This window comes from Dunckerocampus dactyliophorus, chromosome 11 (genome assembly GCF_027744805.1).
Source record: "Dunckerocampus dactyliophorus isolate RoL2022-P2 chromosome 11, RoL_Ddac_1.1, whole genome shotgun sequence".
Taxonomy (NCBI): Eukaryota; Metazoa; Chordata; class Actinopteri; order Syngnathiformes; family Syngnathidae; genus Dunckerocampus; species Dunckerocampus dactyliophorus.
The window spans coordinates 11,532,943-11,556,124 of record NC_072829.1 but is presented as its reverse complement, the minus strand read 5'-3'; the positions used below and the strand labels follow the sequence as shown (position 1 = coordinate 11,556,124).

General features: G+C 42.2%; 1 protein-coding gene across 4 annotated transcripts in view; it reads right to left on the bottom strand.

Moving 5' to 3' along the window:
* drp2 (dystrophin related protein 2) overlaps positions 1-23,182 on the bottom strand; it is a 310,714-nt gene that overhangs the window by 105,400 nt on the left and 182,132 nt on the right. For all 4 annotated transcript variants that reach the window (XM_054791350.1, XM_054791352.1, XM_054791354.1 and 1 more), the window contains exons 5-9: positions 20,814-20,934; positions 20,449-20,560; positions 13,016-13,172; positions 6,608-6,754; positions 3,501-3,579 (exon numbers count right to left, since the gene is read on the bottom strand). In XM_054791350.1, the coding sequence (XP_054647325.1) occupies positions 3,501-3,579; positions 6,608-6,754; positions 13,016-13,172; positions 20,449-20,560; positions 20,814-20,934 (616 nt within the window). The remainder of the gene's footprint in view (positions 1-3,500; positions 3,580-6,607; positions 6,755-13,015; positions 13,173-20,448; positions 20,561-20,813; positions 20,935-23,182) is intronic.

Below are 23,182 nucleotides of genomic sequence, written 5' to 3'. Positions count from 1 at the left end.
TCATGAAGAGCGGATTGGCAACACCTGGAGATGATTAACGGGACTAGTCTTAAGACACGAGATCTCCAGACACCGTTGCCAGATCGTTGATTCTCAATCCTCGACCCAGGCGTCCTCGGCTACCTTCCTATGCTATTTGTCTCTGTACTAGTAACCTCTGCTAGTTACTTTCTCCCTGCTTGGATTATTCAGCAGCGTAAGCATTGTGCTAGAACTATCCTGCTTGATTACGCAGCAGCGTTTTTTGTTACTAGCTCTACCCCTTTTGGTAGCTCCCTTTGTTGTTCTGCCTTTTTCCCGTCTGCATTCGGGTCACCTTTTGTTGCCACTTCCTTATTTGTATTTTTGCTACCTTTGTTATCCTTTTAGTTTGGAATAAACTGTTTCCAAACATCACGTCGACTCCCGCATCTTGGAATCCCCACCTGCGGCTCACTCCGTTCCTAACACATTGTGACAGTGCCAAAATTGTCATCAAAATGCACTGGCTGTCATTTGATTGCGCAGGTGTAATGGTAACATTTTTTCTTTGCTTTAAATATGCTTAACAGTCACATTAAGAAACATCACATGTTTACCTTTAAACAATTCAACATGTCTGAAAAGGAGCAGGAAGAAGCAGAGTTTATCTCCATGTCTCAGCAATTACTGATAGTTTTTTCACATCCTGTGTTTAAATGTTACCATTTTGTAATAGGGAGAGGAAAGAATGAAGAGCGTGTAGTAATAGATCAATAGCTAATCCAGAGATGAAAGAAAGGAAGAGTAAAAATAAATAAAAATATAAATGTAAAAATAAAAGTCAGTACAATTAATGAACTTTAATCCATCCACCCATCCATTTTCTATGCTGCTTATCCTTAATGAAGTTTCAAATATATTTAAAATAAAATAAATAAATACACAAACATGTATAATGCATAAATAAAACACAGCATATAGTTAAGCAATAACCTATTAAATAATGACCATGATAAATTATATCAGATACAATGGTTCTTATTCCAAAAGCTTGTACTGTTTCTTGTATTTTGGTGTACCAAATGAAGAGGGGAATGAAGAGGGGACCGCATGAGAGTAAATATAGGAAGAAAATCAAATAATCTTTAATTTAAACAAGAAAAATGTGCAAATGTGTGATTCTGTGTCAGCTGGAGCGCCTGTCGTCGCCCTTCTCAGCCACAGCCGTGAACATCACGCTCGAGTTCACCTTGGCAGCCAAACAGAAGACAAACTGTTGAAGACCTCAGCTGTGTGTGAGCACTTTAAAACTCAGCAAAGGCAAGAAAAAGGGGCAGCGAGCCAAGAATGAACAGCAGTTAGCCTTCGGAGGTAACAAAAAAAGCATGAAAATTCAGAAGCAGGAGTGTTTTTTTTTTTAAATAGAAAAACTAAGCAAATGGGTGTTCTTATAGAAATTATGCAGCTTTAAGCAAGTGTTTTAGACAGTTACAAATGTAATGCAATATATTTTATATCAAGCCGACAAGTTGACAACATAACAGCCACAAAGACAGACGACCCCCATGTGGCGCAGCAAGCTGAGCAGTGCTGCTATTTACACCCCCAGTGTGGCATCTGCGAGCCAGCATGACAGTGGAAAAACTTCACGAGGCTGCCGAGAGACTCATGCACAGTCATGCTCACACAGAAAGCACAGCCATTACGCGTCGTCAGTCTAAACTGGGCAAAGTAAATCATATTTTTTTGCCTTGCCGGCAGCCCCTCTGTATCATTTGCACAGCAAAGCTCAGAGAAGAGACAAAATTGGAAAACAAAGCAATGAAAGCAATGAAGTATGTGATGAGCACTGCCGGGGAGGCTTCTCGCAACATGAAGACAGGCAGAGCAAGCCTGCAACCAAAATACACATGATAGCGAGAATAGTTTAAACTATGGCCTTATCACAGCAAGCTGTACATGGCATTGGAAGACCTTAGAATTAAAGATCAGCTACCATTTAATCAGAGGGGTGCAATATAATAACGGTTCTACCTTGATTTTAATGTCACGGTTCGGTTCATTTTTGGTACAGTAAAGGAATTAAAAGCAAAACGTAAAACTGCTTAGCTTTTTGGGCAGCATGGTGGCCTAGTGGTTAGCATGTTGGCCACACAGTCAAGAGATCGGGAAGATCTGGGTTCGAATCTCCGTTGGGCATTTCTGTGTGGAGTTTCCATGTTCTCCCTGTGCGTGTGTGGGTATTGTCCGGGCACTCCAGTTTCCTCCCACATTCCAAAAACATAGTTAATTAGGTTAATTGGCGACTCTAAATTGTCCATAGGTATGAATGTGAGCGTGAATGGTTGTTTGTCTACATGTGTGATTGGCTGGCGACCAGTCCAGGGTGTACCCCGCCTCTTGCCCGAAGTAAGCTGCTCCAGCATACCCGCAACCCTTTTGAGGATAGGTGGCATAGAAGGTGGATGCTTAGCTTTTATATTTGACTGGGAAGCTGAAGTGTTCCCAAACAAGACTGAAGAGGGTTTTCAAGCTCTAGCTGCGCTGTATTTGTTTACAGAGCAAACACATGACTATATTGTGAGGCAGTTACACTTCCTGTGCCTCACTCAATTTGTGCCGTGTGGGAAATCCATGTACGCTTCTGTACTGTACCAAATGTTCTGTATGAAAAAAATCTGTTTAAGAATACATGAAAGGGCTGCCATTTAGATAGATACATATCAGAAACTACTAAAGAAAACATGGTTTCAACAAGATCCAAGTTCCAAGAAGAAACAATCTTCTAATATTTAGCAGAATAATTAACATTGCCTTCCTTGTTTTCTCAGAAGAAAAAGAAACATTTGCATTAGAAATTGAATCAGACCTAACCCTCGTCACACAAGCATGAGCACAGTAGTGACAGTCATCCCTGTAGCTCCATAATTACTGAAAGTTGTGAAAACACAGAATTATTGACATCCTAACTTGTTAACTCCCTTATAGGGGCAGCAAAATTAAGCACACCCTGGTTAATGGCTGCATAAATCCATGATGCCATACATTGCCTCAAGTGCTTCACAAATAGTGGGGCACATCCCCCCAGGGGTGTGGTGCAAGGTGTCAGCTAAGTCTGCAGACATACAGTATAACCGGCTCTTACGAGAGACTGCAGTTGAGTTCTTTTTCAGAGCCTTTACTTTAAAAACGGAACATAAAGAAATAAAGCAAGTCCATTATGATTTACATAAGATACAAATAATTCTCTGTGTCATTTAAACATGAACGAAATGCATTAAAACAAATGTGCTAGCTCCATGCTAATTTACATTGGTAATCCCATAAATATGGTACTGATTAGCATGTCTGTGTGGAGCATGACAAAAAATAATTGAGAACCACTGCCTCAATATGACAAAGCTTATAGTGTTTATTAACATCATCAAAAGGTCAGACTGATCAAATTCGATAATACACTATAATACACGATAATACAATTCTCAATGCTCAATTAACCAAGAATTGACCAGCCTATAAATACCGAGCATATCACTCACTTGAGAGGAAGTGCTGTGATCCGGGGCCAAAGTCTCTGTGTGCATCCTGGAGCTGCTTTAGCCTCTCTTCAATGGAACCCTGCAAGACATGCACCACACACACACACACACACACACACACGCACGCACGCACACACACGCATACACACCCTGTGTTAAATCAAAGGGAATAATGCCACTCGTCACTCTCCCCATCAAGAATCCCCACAACGGCAGTGTGCGCATGCAGACCACCTGCTCCTCGTCTATTAGCAAGTGTGGAATGTAAATGATGTCTTTTCCCTACGTTTCCTCTCTTGAAGGACTCGGAAGAGCCTTTGAAGAGCAGCAGGTAAGAACGCTTGACACGGATCACAGAATAGTAAATAGTGTTGAAACAGGATCAGCCATTCCTCTGGCGATGTACACAAAAGCAAGAGGATGAAATGAAAGTAAGGTGGATGAAGGGTATAAGGCAGGGAGGGGTCTTCAATTTAAATTGAGTAAGGTCCATTTTTGCTATTTTTTTTCACAGCGAAGGTCCGAACCTTGTTTTGCCTTAAACTGCATCAAACAGACTAGCTCATATGAGTATCAAATGTAATGAAACCCTGCACATTATTATTTTGGCACATAAATTGCATTTAAAAGAAAACAGGACCAAATTCCACATAAATAATAAAAAGTCTGACTGTACAAACAATGAGTTAACACAAGAGGCTTATTTTTAAGTTAAATAAAACGGCACCCGTTTCTCTGAAAAAATATTAAATAGTAATTTAATAAGTGTCTCTTTAACAGAAAAGCTTCAACAGTACATCCTCTTAATGTTTCACATTTTCCTATTACTGTTGTAGTTGGCACTGGAATTTGCCTGAATTTTGTCACACAATTCCTCTTTGAGAGAAGATCTCTAGAAGCACTCCTTCACAACTCTCCCGTCAGTGAATATTTTGTTTTGCTTCAATATCCATACAGTCCTTTGTGAACACTCATTTGCTGTGCTGAAAATTAATGTGCTATGACTACCGCCGATTTTTCATACTGGCCTCTAAACATCGTTATTTTCTGCGCTCTCACCTCAGACTGAGAATATTCCCCTTGAATAACTTGTGTTTTGTCAGGTTGTCGCGTCACATTTCCGCTTTTGACCAACACTACAATTTGAAAGCATTTGAGACACAGCGGAATGGCACTGGATTCTGGAAGAATGAACATATATTGTTCCGTCCATTCACTTTTTTAAATGTTTGGTTTCCGCGATTAACTGTTCTTACTTTTGAGTAAGCCATGATTCTCATTCATTTGGCAAACAATTTCATTGGCTCATTTTGAGTGATGTCACCGCGTTTGCGGTCATGTAACCGTAATAACTGAAGTGATTACGCCCACAAACTGCCGCTATGATCGGGTCGCAAGCATGATTATATGTTATTCCTGTATATTTCCCATTCACTTTAATTGGTCACGGGTCTTTAAAGGGCCATCAATGGTGGTCAAGAGGTCCGCCATTTGGTGATGGCTGGTATAGGGGCTTGACGTGTCGCATCAATAACCACAAAGGTAAAACCGTGGAGAGTTGACACTATTAAGTTTTCAATTGCCCTTTGCAGGAGCATTTCACAACACATGACACGGGAGTTAGTCTGCCTTATCTTTGTTTATATGAAATATATTGGATAAGGCACATGCATTACGCGCTTGTCAGCCGGACGTTGAAAAACATCCGCAAACTTTGGTAGGCAAATCCAATCGTAAAGCAAAAGAGCAACATGGGGCCTTGAAATATCGAAAGGAATGAGTCACGCATGTACTTTAAATTTTATTTCTCAGGTCCGTTCCTCGTTGGAAATGAAGCAGGGGAGGCTCTGACGTAACTAACTGCTGCAGAGCCAAATGTGAGCTGCTGTGCTCTGGCAATTTGAGCTGCCCATAAGGAAGACAGATGCCGACATTATCAAGGATCGACAAATATGAACAAATCAAATTTGGACAAGCCATTTTCGACCGAGAGCAGACTGGTCAGAACTCAACACAGTGAAGGAAGTTGCTTGGCTGGAGCGCTGGTTGTATGTAATTTAGTATGAAATAGTCCTGGCAGATGGAGACTACCTCTTACCCCTAATCTTACCCTTACCCCGAGGTTTTGCGAGTTCACAAGAATCAAGCAGTGTCCTAATGCTCATTAAATCGAGTGCTAAGTTGGGTACAGCCCTAAAAAACAAGTGTGGTTGGGGACCAGACTTGAAATGAAGGGGTAGGCGGAGCTACAACACCCGTTGACAAGACAGAAGAGCGGAGACCGAAAGAAGCATATAAATTTAAGAAAATAAGCATAGTTATTGATTTGCACAACAATGTCACTTGTGTTTTATTACATATTCAATCATTTGCTGCGCCACGTAAATATTGCGTAAATATTTATATTTATATTTTGAACCAATATCTAACTTCATTGCAATCTACTGCATAAATAACTGGAGAATGATTAGATAGCGACCACATTAGCCTGTTCATTGTAAATCGCTCGCTAGTGACGGGACTCTACATTACTGAAGTGCCTGTTTGCTGTGAATTATAGCCACCATAGTCCACCAACTATTCTCATGGTGAGATATGTTTCTTGTATTCAGCATACAGCATGGATGGTTAGGAAGTGAGCTAAATAAAAGACGTAAACATCCTGGCCATATGTGGACAGCACACCACATTAGCCACCTGTATTTAACTTTTGGAATCCCATTGTCTCATTATTTTTTTTTAACCATTACTCTTATATTTACTACTATTACTATTATTATTGTATTTACAATGAGTTCATAGCTGTAGCCCATCAATCATGCGTGTGTGTCATTCCCGCAGAAGATGCTGAGCCAACTGAAGTCAGCCCTCTGTGACACCACAGAGCACTCCACCATTCAAAAGCTGCAATCCCAGTATGGAAAAGTCAAATGCAACAAAATGTCATTCTGGACTTTCTTACAAAAGAATCTGAAAGAGAACATAAACGACAGGAGAGCAAGGCCTAAACAGGATCCAGGTCAAACATCAAAGCTAGCTATAAAGTGTTTACAGCAATTGTTTATGTGAGAAACTGATTGTCAACAATGTCCACAATCATTCTCTACCTGAAGCACTTTCCATCTGTTGTTGAGGTGCTCCAGAGCGCGAGCATTCTCCATGGACAAATGGACATCGGAAATAGCCAGCTGGTGGGCCAGGTCATTGACGTGCTTCATGCCCTCCTTCACCTGCGTCAGCTCCTGCTTAAAAAGCTTGCAGGAGCACAAAGGAGAGACAACAGAGGAGAGACAGATGTACGTAGCTGGAAGGAGGAATACATTATTAACTGTGTTACATTTCAAATATTTTGGGCTCAGATAAAGCCAGATAATTTCCAACAGATTAAGGGTGAGTTCACACTTGCTCATATTTCCGTAATCTGGTCCACACAAAAATGAATAAATAAATTAAATCAATCAAAAATTAACTCAATAAATATTGTAAACTACTGGTTCACGCTCTAAGCAAAAGAATTAACTGCAAAAACTTTGCAAGTCTTGAATTGGTCTGAACTGAACTCCTGAAATGAAATAACGTTTACATAATATTCTGATTTACTGAGATGCACCTGTATGCTGAAAGCGAGGATCTGATTGAGCAACTCAAACTTAACCCTCTTGTTTTCCTTCGGAAACTCACATATTTTGCCCTTCTTTCGCAGCATCTTCTCATTCCCATATTTTTTTGTAACTTCCATGAAAAATGAATATTCTCCGGTAGTGCCGGCACCAGAACAACACATCTTCTGCTATGCTCGGCCCCAGTCACACTCGGTAACAACTGGCGTAACACGCTAACTGAAGCAGGTAAAAAGTCAGGCCTGCAAAATAAAAGTACGCCGGTAAAACACAGTTGGTCGCATGGTGCAACTTGCACCACACCACTGCAGGTTGTTATGGTGATGCAAGGGCAGGGCTCATGACATTTCCCATATCTGCAAATGCAAATGTTGATATGTGAATGCGTAGGTTATTTTAATTTTCTGTTATATTCACTAGCTTATTGTTCACAAAAGCTTCTCAAATATAATTTTAAAGAGCAAGGTTGTCTCACACACAGAGGGAGGGAGCAGAGCAAAGAGACGGCACTTCCAACGCATCGGATTTTGTCTTACTTATGTCATTTCAGCATGCCTTTTGGTGTCATTTTAACACTGATCCGTGTCTTTGGTCCATGTAGCGCTCACATTTGAGCTCAAGTGAACCGCACCACAGTTCAGTTGCAAGCAAGACTGGGATTGCTCAGGAAATGACTGCTTTTTTGGTGCACCCCAGGGTTCACACTTGACCATATGAAACCATACTAGTGGAGCATACGCACCAGAGTTTGTATTAACTGAACCAAACATGACAAGTGTGAACGCATCCAGATATACTATTCTTAACGCTAAGCAAACTACACAAAAGTTCCCAGCAAGTATTTTTTTTTTAAATTTCCTGGTCCACATTAGAGTATCGGACGAGACGTGTGCGCCTATAATCTGAACCATCATAATTTATGGATAATTTCTTATTTGGCTGCTTCTCATGTATTGAGAGCAAAATTCCAACTGAATGTAACGTTGGGGTATACTGGACGGGCCCCAGTACTTACTTACAGATATTATCTTTGAACCAGACAGGACTGCTCCTCTACCAATAAAAGACAGAGTGGATATAGAGCTTATGTGTGCATATTCATTTATTACTGTCCCAGTTATTTTTTTGCTCTGTCAGCTGTTTGTAGCACACTTCAGCTTTTAATGTGAACATTTTGAGTGCAAACTGGATTGCATGAAACTTTATTCATTCGGTTAGATGTGTTTTAATGACGGTGGTTCCAGTATATGATCCCCACTTTGCAGCTATAACTGCTTCTAATCTGCGAAGATTTTGGAGTGTGCCTGAGGGATCCAATCAGAGGTCACTGGTACTGCACCTGAGAGGACTTGCTAGAACAGAAAATGGGTGTTCCAAACAGTTACCCCAAATGTAGAATGACAGAACTGTCCAAAAAGCTTGGTTTACCCCAATGGCATTTTGAGACTAAACAATAGATGTATTACCAAAGCCAAGAGATCAACAGATTAACTGCAGTTCATAATGATTAACTAATGCAACGCTTCTTATTAGCATGCATTTAATTTTTTTTTGCTTAATTGTTGCGAGTTACAATCTCTCCCACTGAAGGGCCGAATGAAGCACGCTGGCTGTGACAGACGTCTACGCTGCCTATAATGAACAGTGGCACACAATTATAGGCAGCAGTGATTACTCCTTAATGACGAAACCAAATGACCCCGACCACTTGTTTAATAACATCCACTCTTGATGAGGATTCTAACCCTGCCATGGCAAAGTGCTGCTTTCAAATGACACATCCTTGTCAACCTCTGCTAATGCGTATGCATTCAAAGGCAAGCAACACATGGGTAAGTTATTCATAAAAACATATCGCTGCTGTGTTTTGATCGATTAAAAACACTGTTGTGTGTCTGATGTTTGCTTTAGGACAGGGGAGGGCAAACCTTTTGACTCGTGGGCCACAGTGCGGGACACTCACAGTTTAATGAAACAAAAACACACCACATCCATAGCAAGTTAACGCATCACAAATTAACTACTACTGCTATGTGGGTGATAAACAACTACAACTAAACGCTAAACATAACACGTTTTTTTTTTTCAAAATGGCGCGGTGTGAGTGGCTGCCGGTTACAGCCGCTCTGTACTTTTCTTCCACCTTTTAGTGTTTTTATAGTATTTTAGTCGTCTTCTTACTTTTTCTTTTGGTCGCATTTGGTCGAGTGTGCAGCTATGGAGGTTCATATTGTTACTTTTCTAGTCTGCGCCTTGATGCTCTTTGAACTTTTCAGTTCAACTGTGGGAAACCTCTTCAGCCACGGCTCCCCATTCAACCAAGGCTCCATTGTTTACACCCGGGATCAGCTGTTAGCCCTGTGCCACACACTCCCTCTCTGCGCGGAGAGGCCGGACATCCCCAAGGAGCTGCGGAGGAGCAGAAGAGGATGCAGGTCGGGAGTGAAGTGCAAGAAGCGGAAAAGACGGTACAAGCCATGTCTACCGTCTGTCATCATGGGGAACGTAAGATCTCTCCCCAACAAGATGGAAGAGCTAACGGCGCTGACCCGACTGCAGAGGGAGCACTGGGAATGCAGCCTCTTTTGCTTCACGGAGACGTGGCTGAGTGAACTTTCTCCGGATTCACACGTCACACTGGACGGATTCCAGCTGGTACGAGCGGACAGGAATGCAACGGAGAGCGGTAAGAAGAAGGGAGTGACCCTGTGTTTGTGAATGATAGATGGTGCCACCCGGGACAAATCTGTGTGAAGGAGCAACTGTGCACCAGAGACGTGGAACTGTTAGCGGTTAGCATGCGGCCATACTACCTTCCGAGGGAGTTTTCACATGTTATTGCTATGACTGTGTACATCCCCCCCTCAGCGGTCGCTGCTGCAGCTACAGAGCAGATCCACACCATCGTCTCTCAACTTCAGAACCAGCACCCCCAATCACTCCTCCTCATCTCCGGTGACTTCAATCATGCTTCCCTGTCCTCTGCTCTTCCCACCTTCACCCAGTATGTCAAATGCCACACTAAAGACAATAAAACTTTGGACCTCCTGTATGCAAACATCAAGGATGCATACACCTCATCCCCCCTCCCCCCGCTGGGTCGTTCTGATCACAACCTCGTCCGTCTCGTCACAGACTACACTCCAGTAGTGAATAGACAACCCCCTGTGAAGAGGCCTGTGAAGCAGTGGTCTGAGGAGAGCAGTGCTAGGCTCAGAGACTGCTTCCAGACAACAGACTGGGAAGCGCTCTGTAGTCCCCATGGCAGTGACGTTGACAGCATTACACTGCATCACAGACTATATAAACTTCTGTGTGGAGAACACTGTGCCCTCCAAGTTGGTGCGGTGTTTTCCCAACAACAAACCCTGGGTGACCTCTGAGATTAAGGCCCTGCTGAATAAGAAGAAGAGGGTCTTCAACTCGGAGGACAAGGAGGAGCTGTACAGAGTCCAGAGGGAACTCCGGCATAAGATCAGGAAGGGGAAGGACTGCTACAGGAGGAAACTGGAGAAGCGGCTGGAGGAGAATAATGCCAGGGAAGTCTGGAGAGGCCTGCAGACCATCACAGGCCATGGTAAACGAGTGGGGAGAGACCAAGCCAGTGGGGACACGATTTGGTCAGATTAACTCAATCTGTTTTTCAACAGATTTGAGTCTGGCCCCCCTCCCTCCCCTACCAACTCACCACTCTTCACCCCCACATCCCCATCCCAGCCATCCTCTACCCCCCTCTCCATAACTGATGATCAGGTGAGGAGTCAGCTGAAGAAGATCAAGGCAAGGAAGGCCCCGGGACCGGACGGCATCACCCCTAGAATCCTCAAGGACTGTGCTGAACAGCTCTGTGGAGTTCTCAGGCACTTGTTCAATCTCAGCCTGAGCCTGGAGAAAGTCCCGGCCCTGTGGAAGACCTCCTGTGTGGTCCCGATACCAAAGACACCGCGTCCCAAGGAGCCTAACCACTTCAGGCCTGTTGCCTTGACCTCTCACCTGATGAAGACCATGGAGAGGATTATCCTGCAGCACCTGCGACCCCTGGTGGGCACTCAGCTGGACCCCCTGCAGTTTGCTTACCGGCCTCGGATCGGAGTGGACGACGCAGTGATCTACCTGCTGCACAGATCACTGCTATACCTGGAGGACAGCGGGAGCGCTGTGAGGGTCATGTTTTTTGACTTCTCCAGTGCCTTTAACACCATCCAGCCGTCACTACTCAGAATGAAGATGGAGAGTGTGGGAGTAGACCAACACCTGACTGCATGGGTTATAGACTACCTCACCAACAGACCACAGTATGTGAGGCTCCGTCACTGTGTGTCTGACATGGTACTCTGCAGCACAGTTACCCCTCAGGGTACGGTGCTCTCCCCTTTCCTCTTCACCCTCTACACCTCAGACTTCACACACAACTACACACAGTGTCACATCCAGAAGTTCTCCGATGACACAGCCATCGTGGGTTGTGTTTCATAGGGGAATGATCTGGAATACAGGATGGTCATCAGGGACTTTGTCAGCTGGAGTGAGCTTAACCAGCTGCAACTCAACACCAGCAAGACAAAGGAGATGATCATTAACTTCCAGAGGAAAACATCTCACTTCACACCGGTGAACATCCAGGGAGCAGACATTGAGTTGGTAGACAGCTAAAAATTCCTGGGTGTTCACCTTAACAACAAACTGGACTGGTCCGTCAACACCCACGCCCTCTACAAGAAGGGCCAGAGTCGCCTCCACCTGCTGAGGAGACTGAGGTCCTTTGGTGTGTGCAGGACTCTTTTACGGACCTTTTATGACTCTGTGGTGGCCTCAGCCATCTTCTATGCTGTGGGCTGCTGGAGAGGGGGCAGCACAGACAGGGACAGGAGCAGGATCAATAGGCTGATCAGGAGAGCGAGCTCTGTCCTGGACGGTCTTCTGGACTCCGTGGAGGAGGTGGGGGAAAGAAGGATGTTGGCTAAGCTGACATCCATCATGGACAACACCTCTCACCCGCTACATGACACTGTTGTTTCCCTTAGCAGCTCCTTCAGCAGCAGACTGTTGCACCCACAGTGTAAGAAGGAGAGGTTTCGCAGGTCCTTCATACCGACCGCTGTCAGGCTCTACAACACCTGTACCACCTGAACCATGTTGTAGTCACTATGTATTCTTTACACTGTATTCTTTACTTGCATATCTTGCTTGCTGCTGTAACAAGTGAATTTCCCCACTGTGGGATAAATAAAGTACAAATACAAATACAATACAAGTAACTTAAACTGCTATTTACAAGTGCCCACAGCACATGCTGGGTAGTCTAGTGACAACAACATCAACTATGAACGATAAAACACTGAATATCAAGAGTATGTTAACGGTCCTCCTTGTTTACTTCCCTGATGACCTCCTCAACATATTTCGCAAAAATGCGACAAACACAGCAAAATGTTGGGAGAGAGCACCACAAGCTGCCCAGCATGCTTTGTGGCGGGAATATATGGTTGTAATTTAGGCATGGGTTTATTTGTATGGCCACATGGTACAGTAGGTAGGTTACGTTGCGCGTAATGTGTGTGTTGACGTGTTGTTTTGTTTGGATCGCTTTTTTGTACAACCTACAGACTGCATCTTACTATTTCCTGTGCGACTCAAGCGTGCCATAATAGCATTCCAAGTCCTGTTGCCAGCTACAGCGTCGATGGTTAAGGTTTAAAAAAAAAGGAATTTGGAAACACCCAGTGGGCCCGATTGAGATGCTTGGCAGATGCTTGATGTGGCCCAAGGGCCGCAGTTTGCCCACCCCTGCTTTCGGATGATATACTGACTGATATACTGAAATTTAGGATTCAAGTTGAAGGTGCATTCGAGAGATAAACATAAAGAAGACACAAGCATGGGGTGTGTATCTACCTTGGTGGCATCTATGTGGTCCTGCAGGGAGTCTATGAAGAGGTCACCCACTGGCTCCCAGGCATCTCTCACCCCCTCTGCCTGCTCCAGAGCCACCCCTAGCTCCTCCATTGACGCCTGGATCTGGAGGAGACGCTCCAAAGTCCTCTCCATGTGTCTAGTGAGTTTGGAAACAATGGAAATCATGACTACCTGAACAACCAACTTATGATGGTTTGAACTCCAACTTCAAATCTGTGGGGCATATTTGCCAGAGAATTTGGGTTGAAATACAAATTGCATGACTTTTCAGTGAAAATAAAAACCTGACTGATGACCTCATGTGGTCTTGCATTAGAGAAGGTAGCCAACATCAGCTGTAAAATTAGTGAGTATATATAGACAAAACACACTTCTGAGCCTTCCCAGTAAATTCTATTCGGAAGTTCTGGAGAAGAAGATCCGCTGGATTGTGTGGTTTTCGTCCCGGTCGTGGAACTGTGGACCAACTATACACTCTCGGCAGGGCCCTTGAGGGTGCATGAAGTTTGCCCAACCAGTCTACAAGTGTTGTGTGGACTTAAGAAGACATTCCACCATGTTCCTCAAGGAATTCTGTGGGGATATATATACATATGGAGTACCGGGCCACCTAATTCAGGCTGTTCGTTCCCTATAGATTAGTGTCAAAGTTTGGTTTGGTTTGGACAGAATTTCTAGGCACAGCCAGGGTGTTGAGAGGTTCCGGTTTGTTGGATGCAGGATTGGGTCTTTGCTTTTTGCAGATGATGAGGTCCTGCTGGCTTCCGAGTGTGAAGGGGATGGGATGAGAATCAGCACCTCCAAGTCGGGGTCCATGGTTCTCGCCCGGAAAAGGGTAGAGTGCCATCTCCCGGTCAAGGATGAGATCCTGCCCCCAGTGGAGTAGTTAAAGTACCTCAGGGTCTTGTTCAGGAGTGAGGGAAGGAGAGAATGTGAGACCGACGGGTGGATTGGTGGGGCATCTGCAGTGATGCGGAGTCTGCATCGCCCCATTGTGTTGAAGAGGGATCTGAGCCAAAAGGCAACAATCTCAATTTACCCATAAATCTACGTTCCTACACTCACCTATGGTCATGAGCTTTGGGTAGTGACCAAAAGGACATGATCATGGGTAGAAGCATTTTTCTGTAAGGTGGCTGAGTTCTCCCTTAGCGATAAGGTGAGAAGCACTGTCATTCAGGAAAAACTCGGAGTAGAAGACGCCTCCCTGGGGAGGTGTTTAGGGTACATCCGACCAATAGGAGGCCTCGGGGAAGACCCACAACAGTTTGGAGACACTTATGTCTCTCAACTGGCCTGAGAACGACTCGAGATCCGCTGGGAGGAGCTGGACGAAGTAGCCAGGGAGAGGGAAGTCTGAGCCTCCCTGCTTAGGCTGCTGCCCCCACAACCTGACCTCAGATAAGCACAAGTAAATGGATGGATATATTAAAAAAAAAAAAGAATCTTCTTTTGGCAAAAATGTTCCCATCTTTTATTTTTACACTTTACATGATAAATTCACAATGAGGGCTGCTGTAACATCTCCAATTTCCATTCTGATAAAAGGCACGACAGAGAGGAAACAAGATAAATATAGTTCAGAAACCGTAAATGCTGTAATTATAGCCAGGAAACTACATGAAAGCCGGCAATGATTGTAGAGAGTCTATTTCAAAACTCATTATAAATAACAACTTCCTTTTTATTCATGATTTAGAGTGCATGAAAAAGAGGAAAGGAAACTTGGTCTCTTCAATAGTCATTTATTAACAAGCATACTGCATAATGCAACAGCAACAGGGGCCAATGTTGTAATAGCAGTAAAGAGCTAAACCACCAGGATTACTGCCGGTGATGTGTAAACGTGCATGTGTTTCCCACCAACCGCTGAGTAGCCACATTTGAAAGTGCATCCAGAGGTAAATAAAGCTGCTGGATGCCGACGACCATACTTACCAGATCAAAGACACCCCCCCCCGTAGACAGCACAACCTCCCTCCTACGAAAAACTCTCAACTTAACTCTCCCCATTAAAACTAAAAAAGAGGAACCCAAAGAAATCTGCCCCATGGTACAATCCCAATACCCTTGAGCTGAAACGTAAAACACAAAAATTAGAGAGGAAACTAGAAAGGCCATGTGTAATGCCAGAACAGCTTACTACTCATCTTTAACTGAACAAAACAAAAATAACCATAAATATCTCTTCAGCACTGTACTCTACTCCATCAACTCTTTTGAACTAGCTTCTACAGTTTACCTCCTCAAACTCCACAACTTGCAAGTTAGGTCCCATCCCTACTCACTAGTCAACACAGCTCTTCTCAAGATAATCAATATATCGCTAGAGACAGGCTACATACCACAATCATTGTAATCAAACCTTCTTATAAAACCTAACCTTGATCCACATGTCTTAGCTAACTACAGACCAATATCCAACCTTCCATTTTTCTCCAAGATCCTAGATTCCTAGAGTAGTTGCCAATCAGTTACACCATTTCCTTCAAAACAAATCATCTACCTGTGGATTTAGTATGTACCACAGGACAGAAACAGCGCTCGGGAAAATTACGAACAACCTCCTCAGGCAAAGGCCTTGTTTCAGTATTAGTTTTATGAGACCTTACAGCAGCATTCGACACAATCACCAAATCCTAATACAGAGATTAGAACATGCCCTTGGCATTAAGGGAACTGCATTAAAATGGTTTCAGCTGCATTTGTCAGATCACCTGCAGTTTGTATCCATTAGTAGTAAAGAATCCCGACACGTGAATGTCAGTCATGGCATCCCACAGGGTTCTGTGCACGGACCTGTATTGTTTAGCCTTTATATGACCCACTTAGGCAATATCATTAGAAAAAAAACATTAGAAAACACTCCATTAACTTCCACTGCTATGCAGATGACACACAACTGTCAGCTCTCCAAACTTAACAACATAAAGAGCTGGATGACCTCAACCTTTTTTACTATTACTGTAAACTCAGATAAAACTGAAATCATAGTCTTTGGTTCCCAGTACCTCAGAGACAAGATTGCTAATTTTTACTGTCCTACACGATCTTGCACTCAGCCCCCACAATACAGTCAGAAACTTTGGTGTCATCTTCGATCAGGACCTTTCCTTTAGTTCCCAAATATGACAAGTGTCAAGAACAGCATTTTTCCATTTCCGAAACATAAAGAAATTCAGAAAAACTTGTTCATGCATATGTGACCTCCAGGATGGATTATTAAGAAATCTATAAAGACCCTTCAGTTAGTCCAAAATACTGCTGCACGAATCTTAACCCGGAACCAGAATAAGAGATCATATCTCATCCGTATTAGCTTCACTGCACTGGTTACCTGTAAAATTTAGAATTGAGTTTAAAATTGTCCTTATATATAAAGCACTACACAGTATACGGCGCTACTTTTTTCTTAAACTTTGAACCCTGCGGCTTATACAGCGGTGGGGTATTATTCTAATCGCGTGACATTTGCTTTACTTCAGAACTACTACAAATCGTTTACATACTTTGCCGCTCGCAAGTCAGTGAGGAAACGGTAGCTCTTTCTTTGGCAGGAGCCAATCACAAGCTATAAGGGAACTCACCAACAGTTTGTCAACCCATCGGAAATCTCAGGAGGTCATTACTCAATATAACAGTCTGACACACGGTGCCATCTTAGAATGCTAAGAACATCACACAGCAACTGAACATTCAAAAGGTTGGTAAGAAATATAAAAGACATGTACCAATATGAGTTTAAGATAAAAAACAACAACTATTTCAATGGCTTCCCTTCATGCATTGCTGAGGGAGGAAGCCTCCCTCTAGTGGACACAGGCAGCTGAATGAATCATTGCAGCGCCCCGGAAGCCATGGCCAATGAACTGCTTTGCTGGGAAGCAATGTATGATGGGAAGCGGTTAAAATAAGGGATGTCTGATATTGGCTTTTTTGCCCATAACCGATATTGTCCAACTCTCAATGCCGATTCCGATATCAACCGATAGATATGTGAACTTCACATACTGTATCTCCTGTAATGGAATTAACACTTTGTGGTCACTCACAATAATGTTTTAGATATTTCTCTTGGAGATTAATAAAGTATGTATGTATGTACAGACCCTTTCCAAAAAATTAGAATGTCATGGAAAAGTTGTTTAATTTCCATAATTCCATTCAAAAAGTTAAACTTTCATAGATTATAGATTCAGGGCCCACAATTTAAACGATTTCAAGTGTTTATTTGTTTATTTTAATGTTAATTTGGGCTAAATCACCATTTACTTCTCAGTTTTTGCAGGAAAAAAAAGAAAGAAATTAGGATCACATCAAATCAATAAAAATATGGTACTTTTAAAACGATATGTCAATCTTCAATACTTGGTTGGGAATCCCTTTGCCTTAATCACTACCTCGATGTGACGTGGCATTGAAGCAATCAGCCTGTGGCATTACCTGGGAGTTATGGAAGCCCAGATTTCCTTGATGCTTGCTGTCAGCTCTTCTTTATTGTTGGGTCTGGTGCCCCTCATTTTCCTCTTGAGAATACCCCATAGATTCTCAATGGGGTTTAGGTCCAGTGAGTTGGCTGGCCAGTCAAGCACTGTGATGGCATGGGCATCAAACCAGGTTTTGGTGCTTCTGGCGGTATGGGCAGGGGCCAGGTCCTGCTGGAAGATGAAATCTGCATCTCCATACAGATCCTCAGCAGAAGGAATCATGAAGTCCTCTAAAACATTCTGGTAGACTGTTGCGGTGACCTTGGATTTAAGAAAGCAGAGTTTACCAACACCTGCACCGGACATTGCACCCCAAATCATGACGGACTGTGGATATTTCACACTGGACCTCAGGCAGCTTGGGTTCTGTTCCTCACCCATCTTCCTCTAAAGCCTTGGACCTTGATTCCCAAATGAAAGGCACACTTTCATCGGAAAAGAGGACCTTGGACCACTGGCCAACAGTCCAGTCCTTCTTCTCCTTGGCCCAGTGGAGACGCTTCCTACATTGGCTCAGGTTCAGAAGTGGCTTGACCCGAGGAACCCGACAGTTGTAGCCCATCTCCCGGATGCGTCTGATGTGGTGGTTTTTGAAGCTGTGACTCCCGCCTCATTCCACTCTTTCTGGATCTCTGCCAGATTCTTGAATCTTCCCTGTTTGATAATCCGCTGAAGCCCACGGTCATCTCTTTTGCTGGTGCATCTTCTCCTGCCACATTTTGCCCTTCCTCTTGACTTTCCATTGATATGCTTGGACACAGCACTCTGAACAACCAGCCTCCTTAGATATGACCTTTTGTGGCTTACCCATCCTATGGAGGGTATCAATGATGGTCTTCTGGCCAGTTGTCATGTCTGCAGTCTTCCCCATATTGAACCGAACTGAGACAATTGAACCAAACTGAAGCAATTTAATGACACCTGGGGAAGCCTGTGCAGGTGATTTGAGTTTAGTAGATGATGAGTGTGTGACACTCAGTTTAAAATATTCATGCCCTGCAAAATTTGGGCTGATTTCTTCACAGTATTCTATTTTTTTGAATTCCTGTTTTCGTGGGTTTAATGAGCTGGAAGCCCAAATTATGTAAAAATAAACAAATAAATACTTGAAATTGTTTAAATTGTGGGCCCTGAATCTATAATCTATAAAAGTTTAACTTTTTGAATGGAATTATGGAAATTAAACAACTTTTCCATGACATTCAAATTTTTTGGAAAGGGTCTGTACAGTATGTATGTATGTATCTATCTATCCATCCAGGTCGTACTTCCGTTTCCGGGTCATTAGGTTGTTGTAGCCTATGGCTGTAGCCACTTAGTCACATTTGGTGACCCTTGACGTTGGTAAAAATGTCAACTGACAACAGTGACAACACATTGAAGCCCAGTTCCGACTGCAAGGAATAACACAGGTATTTCAATGTATTGGCCGCATTGGATGCCTCGATAATGGCAAGTACGGGAGCCCAAATACAATAGTTTTCATTATAGGGGAAAACCTGATACCGATATCAAGATGACACTTAATATCGTCACAAGATGACACTTTGAGCCAGACTGTTGTTATATTGAGTACTGACCTCCTGCGATTTCCGATGCTTGTTGTGAGTTTTCTCATAGCTGATTGGCTCCTGTCAAATAAAGGGCTACCTTGTCCTCATGGACTCGTATGCGCCACAATATGTCATTTTATGACGTGGACATGTGCAGCTTATAGTCCGGTGCGGCTTATATATGTACACATCTGTTTTTCTCTGTAAATTTAGTGGACGCGGCTTAAACACTGGTGCGTCTTATACACCGTAAATTACTATAAATACTTACTATATGACTTGGGCCACTTCCTGTCTTTGTCAATACTTATGTTTGACTTGACAATTGACCATTGATAAAAAGAAGAGTTTTTACATTTCCACGATCCTATACTCTGTGACTTCAACTGAGCGAACATTGTCCTGGAAGTTTTGCTTGTGGTTCCTATTGGTTTGTTTTCTCACATGGCATACAGTAAATGTAAATTGTGGCCTGATGGTCTCAGCCTGGTGCTAACTGAAGAAATGCATGGCATGAGATGGTCAAAATGTCGGCAAATGAGAAGAAGGAGCTGAGTGCTAAAAAAATATGTTGAAATAGTTTTGGATCCTGTATACATGTTTCTTGCAGGTTAGTGGACTTTGTCATCTGATTCAAACAGATGGTTTATTAGTGCTGTCTACGAAAACAAGATTCATTGAAACAACAAGATTGAAACTACGGTAGTAAAACTAGCAAAATCCAAGTTTGCTCATTCAATAATACTGGCATTAGTAAAACAAAGACAAAGCTCATAGTGTTTTATAAAACAAGTCTGAATTTTTTTCTTCTAATTTGATTGAAAAATGTACACTAAATGTAAGTTAACTATATTAAACTAACTAAGGACAAACACTTTAGTCTAATTAAAAGCAAATAATTTGATTTGAAATATTAACATGACTTTCAATCAACTAATCTACACTGTGTTCTAATAACACTATCAAGACACACTGATTTAACTTGATTTGTTTACGTGGAATATAGGTGGTACAATACAATTACATTAAACCAATGATTTATTTTTTTGAGTGAATGAATGTGCCTTACAAGATACCGTAGTATTGTGTAAACTAAGTATCAGGAGATTTGGCGTTGGGTGTATGATCCAAGATGGCTGAACAAACAAGCAATGCTGGGAGTGGTCCATCCATATCTTTATTAATACCACAAGATTGAACGTGCCAAAGGGTAAAATATATTGTTATAATAATTTGTTACGAGCAATGTATTGAGGCAAAATTTTCATGAAAAAACAAATTATATGTAAATTGGGCTTTTGAAAACCGAGGCTTGACTATATTCTTTTCAACCAAACTCAACTATACAGTGATGCAAAAATAAAGACCTGACCTGTGTCGATCCACGCAGCGTGCGGTCAACTTCTCCCATAGATCGCTAGCCACATTGGCTTGCTTCCACACGGAGCGGCTTACGTTCAAGATCCGCCGGCGGGGCGACAACTCTGCAGAGAGAGGCGGAGGGTCAGAAGTGGTCTCGACAGGGCATCACAGGAGAATAATGTAAGACAGACAGAAAGGGAGAGGAGAGAATTGAATCAGCTACCGTTTTTACAGCTTTTTGTTCCAGATTTAGACCCCTTGACAACATTTTGTAATATCCAACCAAGGATCATTTGGCTTTTATCGCGTGTATCCGTTTATGAACCACCCGCAGGTATCCCCATTTTTAACAGTGAAGCTGTCAGTGGAGCAGACCTTTGCCCTCAGCCATGGTCTCCTCTGGTTCCTGGAAGGGATGCTGAGCCAGGAAGGACTGGGCAGACTCCAAGACTGAGTAGATGAACGGCCCTCGAGACTTGACATCCTCCATGAAAGCCTGGTGAGAGAAACAAAAGAAGGAAAGTCTGTATAAAAAAATAATCATAGAACTATGTCTCACATGTCTCCTCCTCTGAGAGAGAGGACAAACCTAGGCCTTGCTTCTAAAAGACTCAATGAATTGATCAGCTGATGAAAAGACAATCCTTCACAGGCTGGCATACAAATTGCACAGGCAAACACCACCAACATCCTTCACAGTGACAAAAAGCCCAAGTGTGTTTGGCTTTCTATGATCTGTAATTCAAACAAGTTTCTGTCAGCCATCTGTTACATTATATACTTCCAGCCAGTCAATGATAGTGATGCATTGCCAACAACCACCTCAGGAGGGGAAAAACACAGTATTTACAATCTAACAAGTACACCCGAATGCACTGTTAAGTAACTAAGTGGATTGCAGCACATACTATGACAGATATCTGGCTCGCTTTTGCCTTCCAGTGCAGCAAACTATAAAGTTGTGGCTCATTTGCTACTGGGTCCTATAGAAAGAAAACTTTTGATGCCTGATAAATAAAGCTGGCAAAAAAAATGACATTTCTGGAGGGCTACTTTTAAAAGGATTGCAGTAAAACCAGAAGACTCTAATTAGGTTTTCCAAACTGTGGTAATACAGGCTGGCTATGTAAAACAGGTGGTGACTATCCAAGACCAAGACCAAGATACTTTCGAGACCTCTTGGCCACGTGGACTCCAGTGATTTTATAAAAAGAAATCTGAATAACAATTTGCTGACACTGTAGAACCCCAGCTGAGAAGCAAACACACAAGACAAACATCAGCAACTACTTTTGAACACACGTTTTTAATTTGGATCACTCGGTTCTGTTGGCAGAACACGTGGGATTATACCGTAGTGTGCTAGTACTAGTAGTCCAGGACCTCACTTATAAAACTGTATGTGGAAATCTGACTAAAAGTCTGCGTACTGCAGAAACCCAAAATGTGCGTACAGACAAAAATATTGAGACTGCTGTAATTCCAGACTGATAGTTTAAAAATATTTAACGTACTAACATTAACACAATCAACATATTAGGTATATTATAAATATTTTATGAGGAACAAAAGTTGTGTGTTATTTCAAAGCACAACAAAAGACAAGCCCATCGTTTGTGGAAAATGAAAGACAAGTTTACGCACACGGCCGTATCCACAAAAATACAGGCCGTACTTGAGAAATAAATGTTGCTATTGATGCCATACTTGACATTTGAAGAATGCATAACCTTTTTACTTTTGGAAATTTTATGAATTTTAGTACTCTTAAACTGTTTTTTAAATGTCTAAATAATCACATGTCACCATTGTTTTCTAAACTGGCCACTAGGCGTCAGAGTGACCACAGAGCGACCACACGAGCCTCCACCAGTGGTGATTGTCTTGTCCCAAGATGGAAGACTTTATTTTTGTCAGTCTACTCTCTCTGTAAAGGAAGCACAGCTTTGGAACTCTCCACCAACTTACTGTATTTAAAATTATAGACTACCAGTAACAGTTTTAGCAAAAGACTTAAACAATGGCTAAAATCCAAAATCAGTGTTCACATGAATAGTTTTTAACTGGTTGATTGCTTGGTCAAGCAATCACCTTGTCTTTGCCTTGTCTTTGCTTTTTAACTTACAAATGTATTTCGTTTGAAAAACTGCCTTTTTTTTGTTGGAATATTATTGTAGACTGTATTTTATTTTATTATTATTATTTTTATTTCTCTGCTTTTACTCTTGTTACTTTTACTGTTTTATCATTTCAAAAGCTTCCTGTGTTGCAAATTAGCACATGTGCTAAAACACTCAAACAATGCATCTGGTCTGTCCAATGTAATAGTGATGTCCACATCAAATAAACAGTAAATAAATAAATAAATGAATGAATAAATATGCAATGAAAAACTTTTATAAACTCTTTTATATAAACTGTCCAAAGAAACGCGAGAAATGAAGCACTAAAGACATATTAGCTTTGTGTCTTGAAAACTTCAAACCTAGAATTATTTATTTGACAAACTGATGTTTGTTATAATTAATATTAATCGAACACATAATATTATCATGATTATAAAATAAAATGATGAAGTATTCAAGCGCTGTATTGTGTTTTTTATTTACCTTTCAGTCGGGATACAATACACTCATGCGTAATGGTGTTTATGATAAATGACAAATGATATCCATCAGTGTCATGTCAATCACTAAACTAGAAGGGTATGGAATCAGAGGGTTAGTCTTGAACTGGGTTAAAAG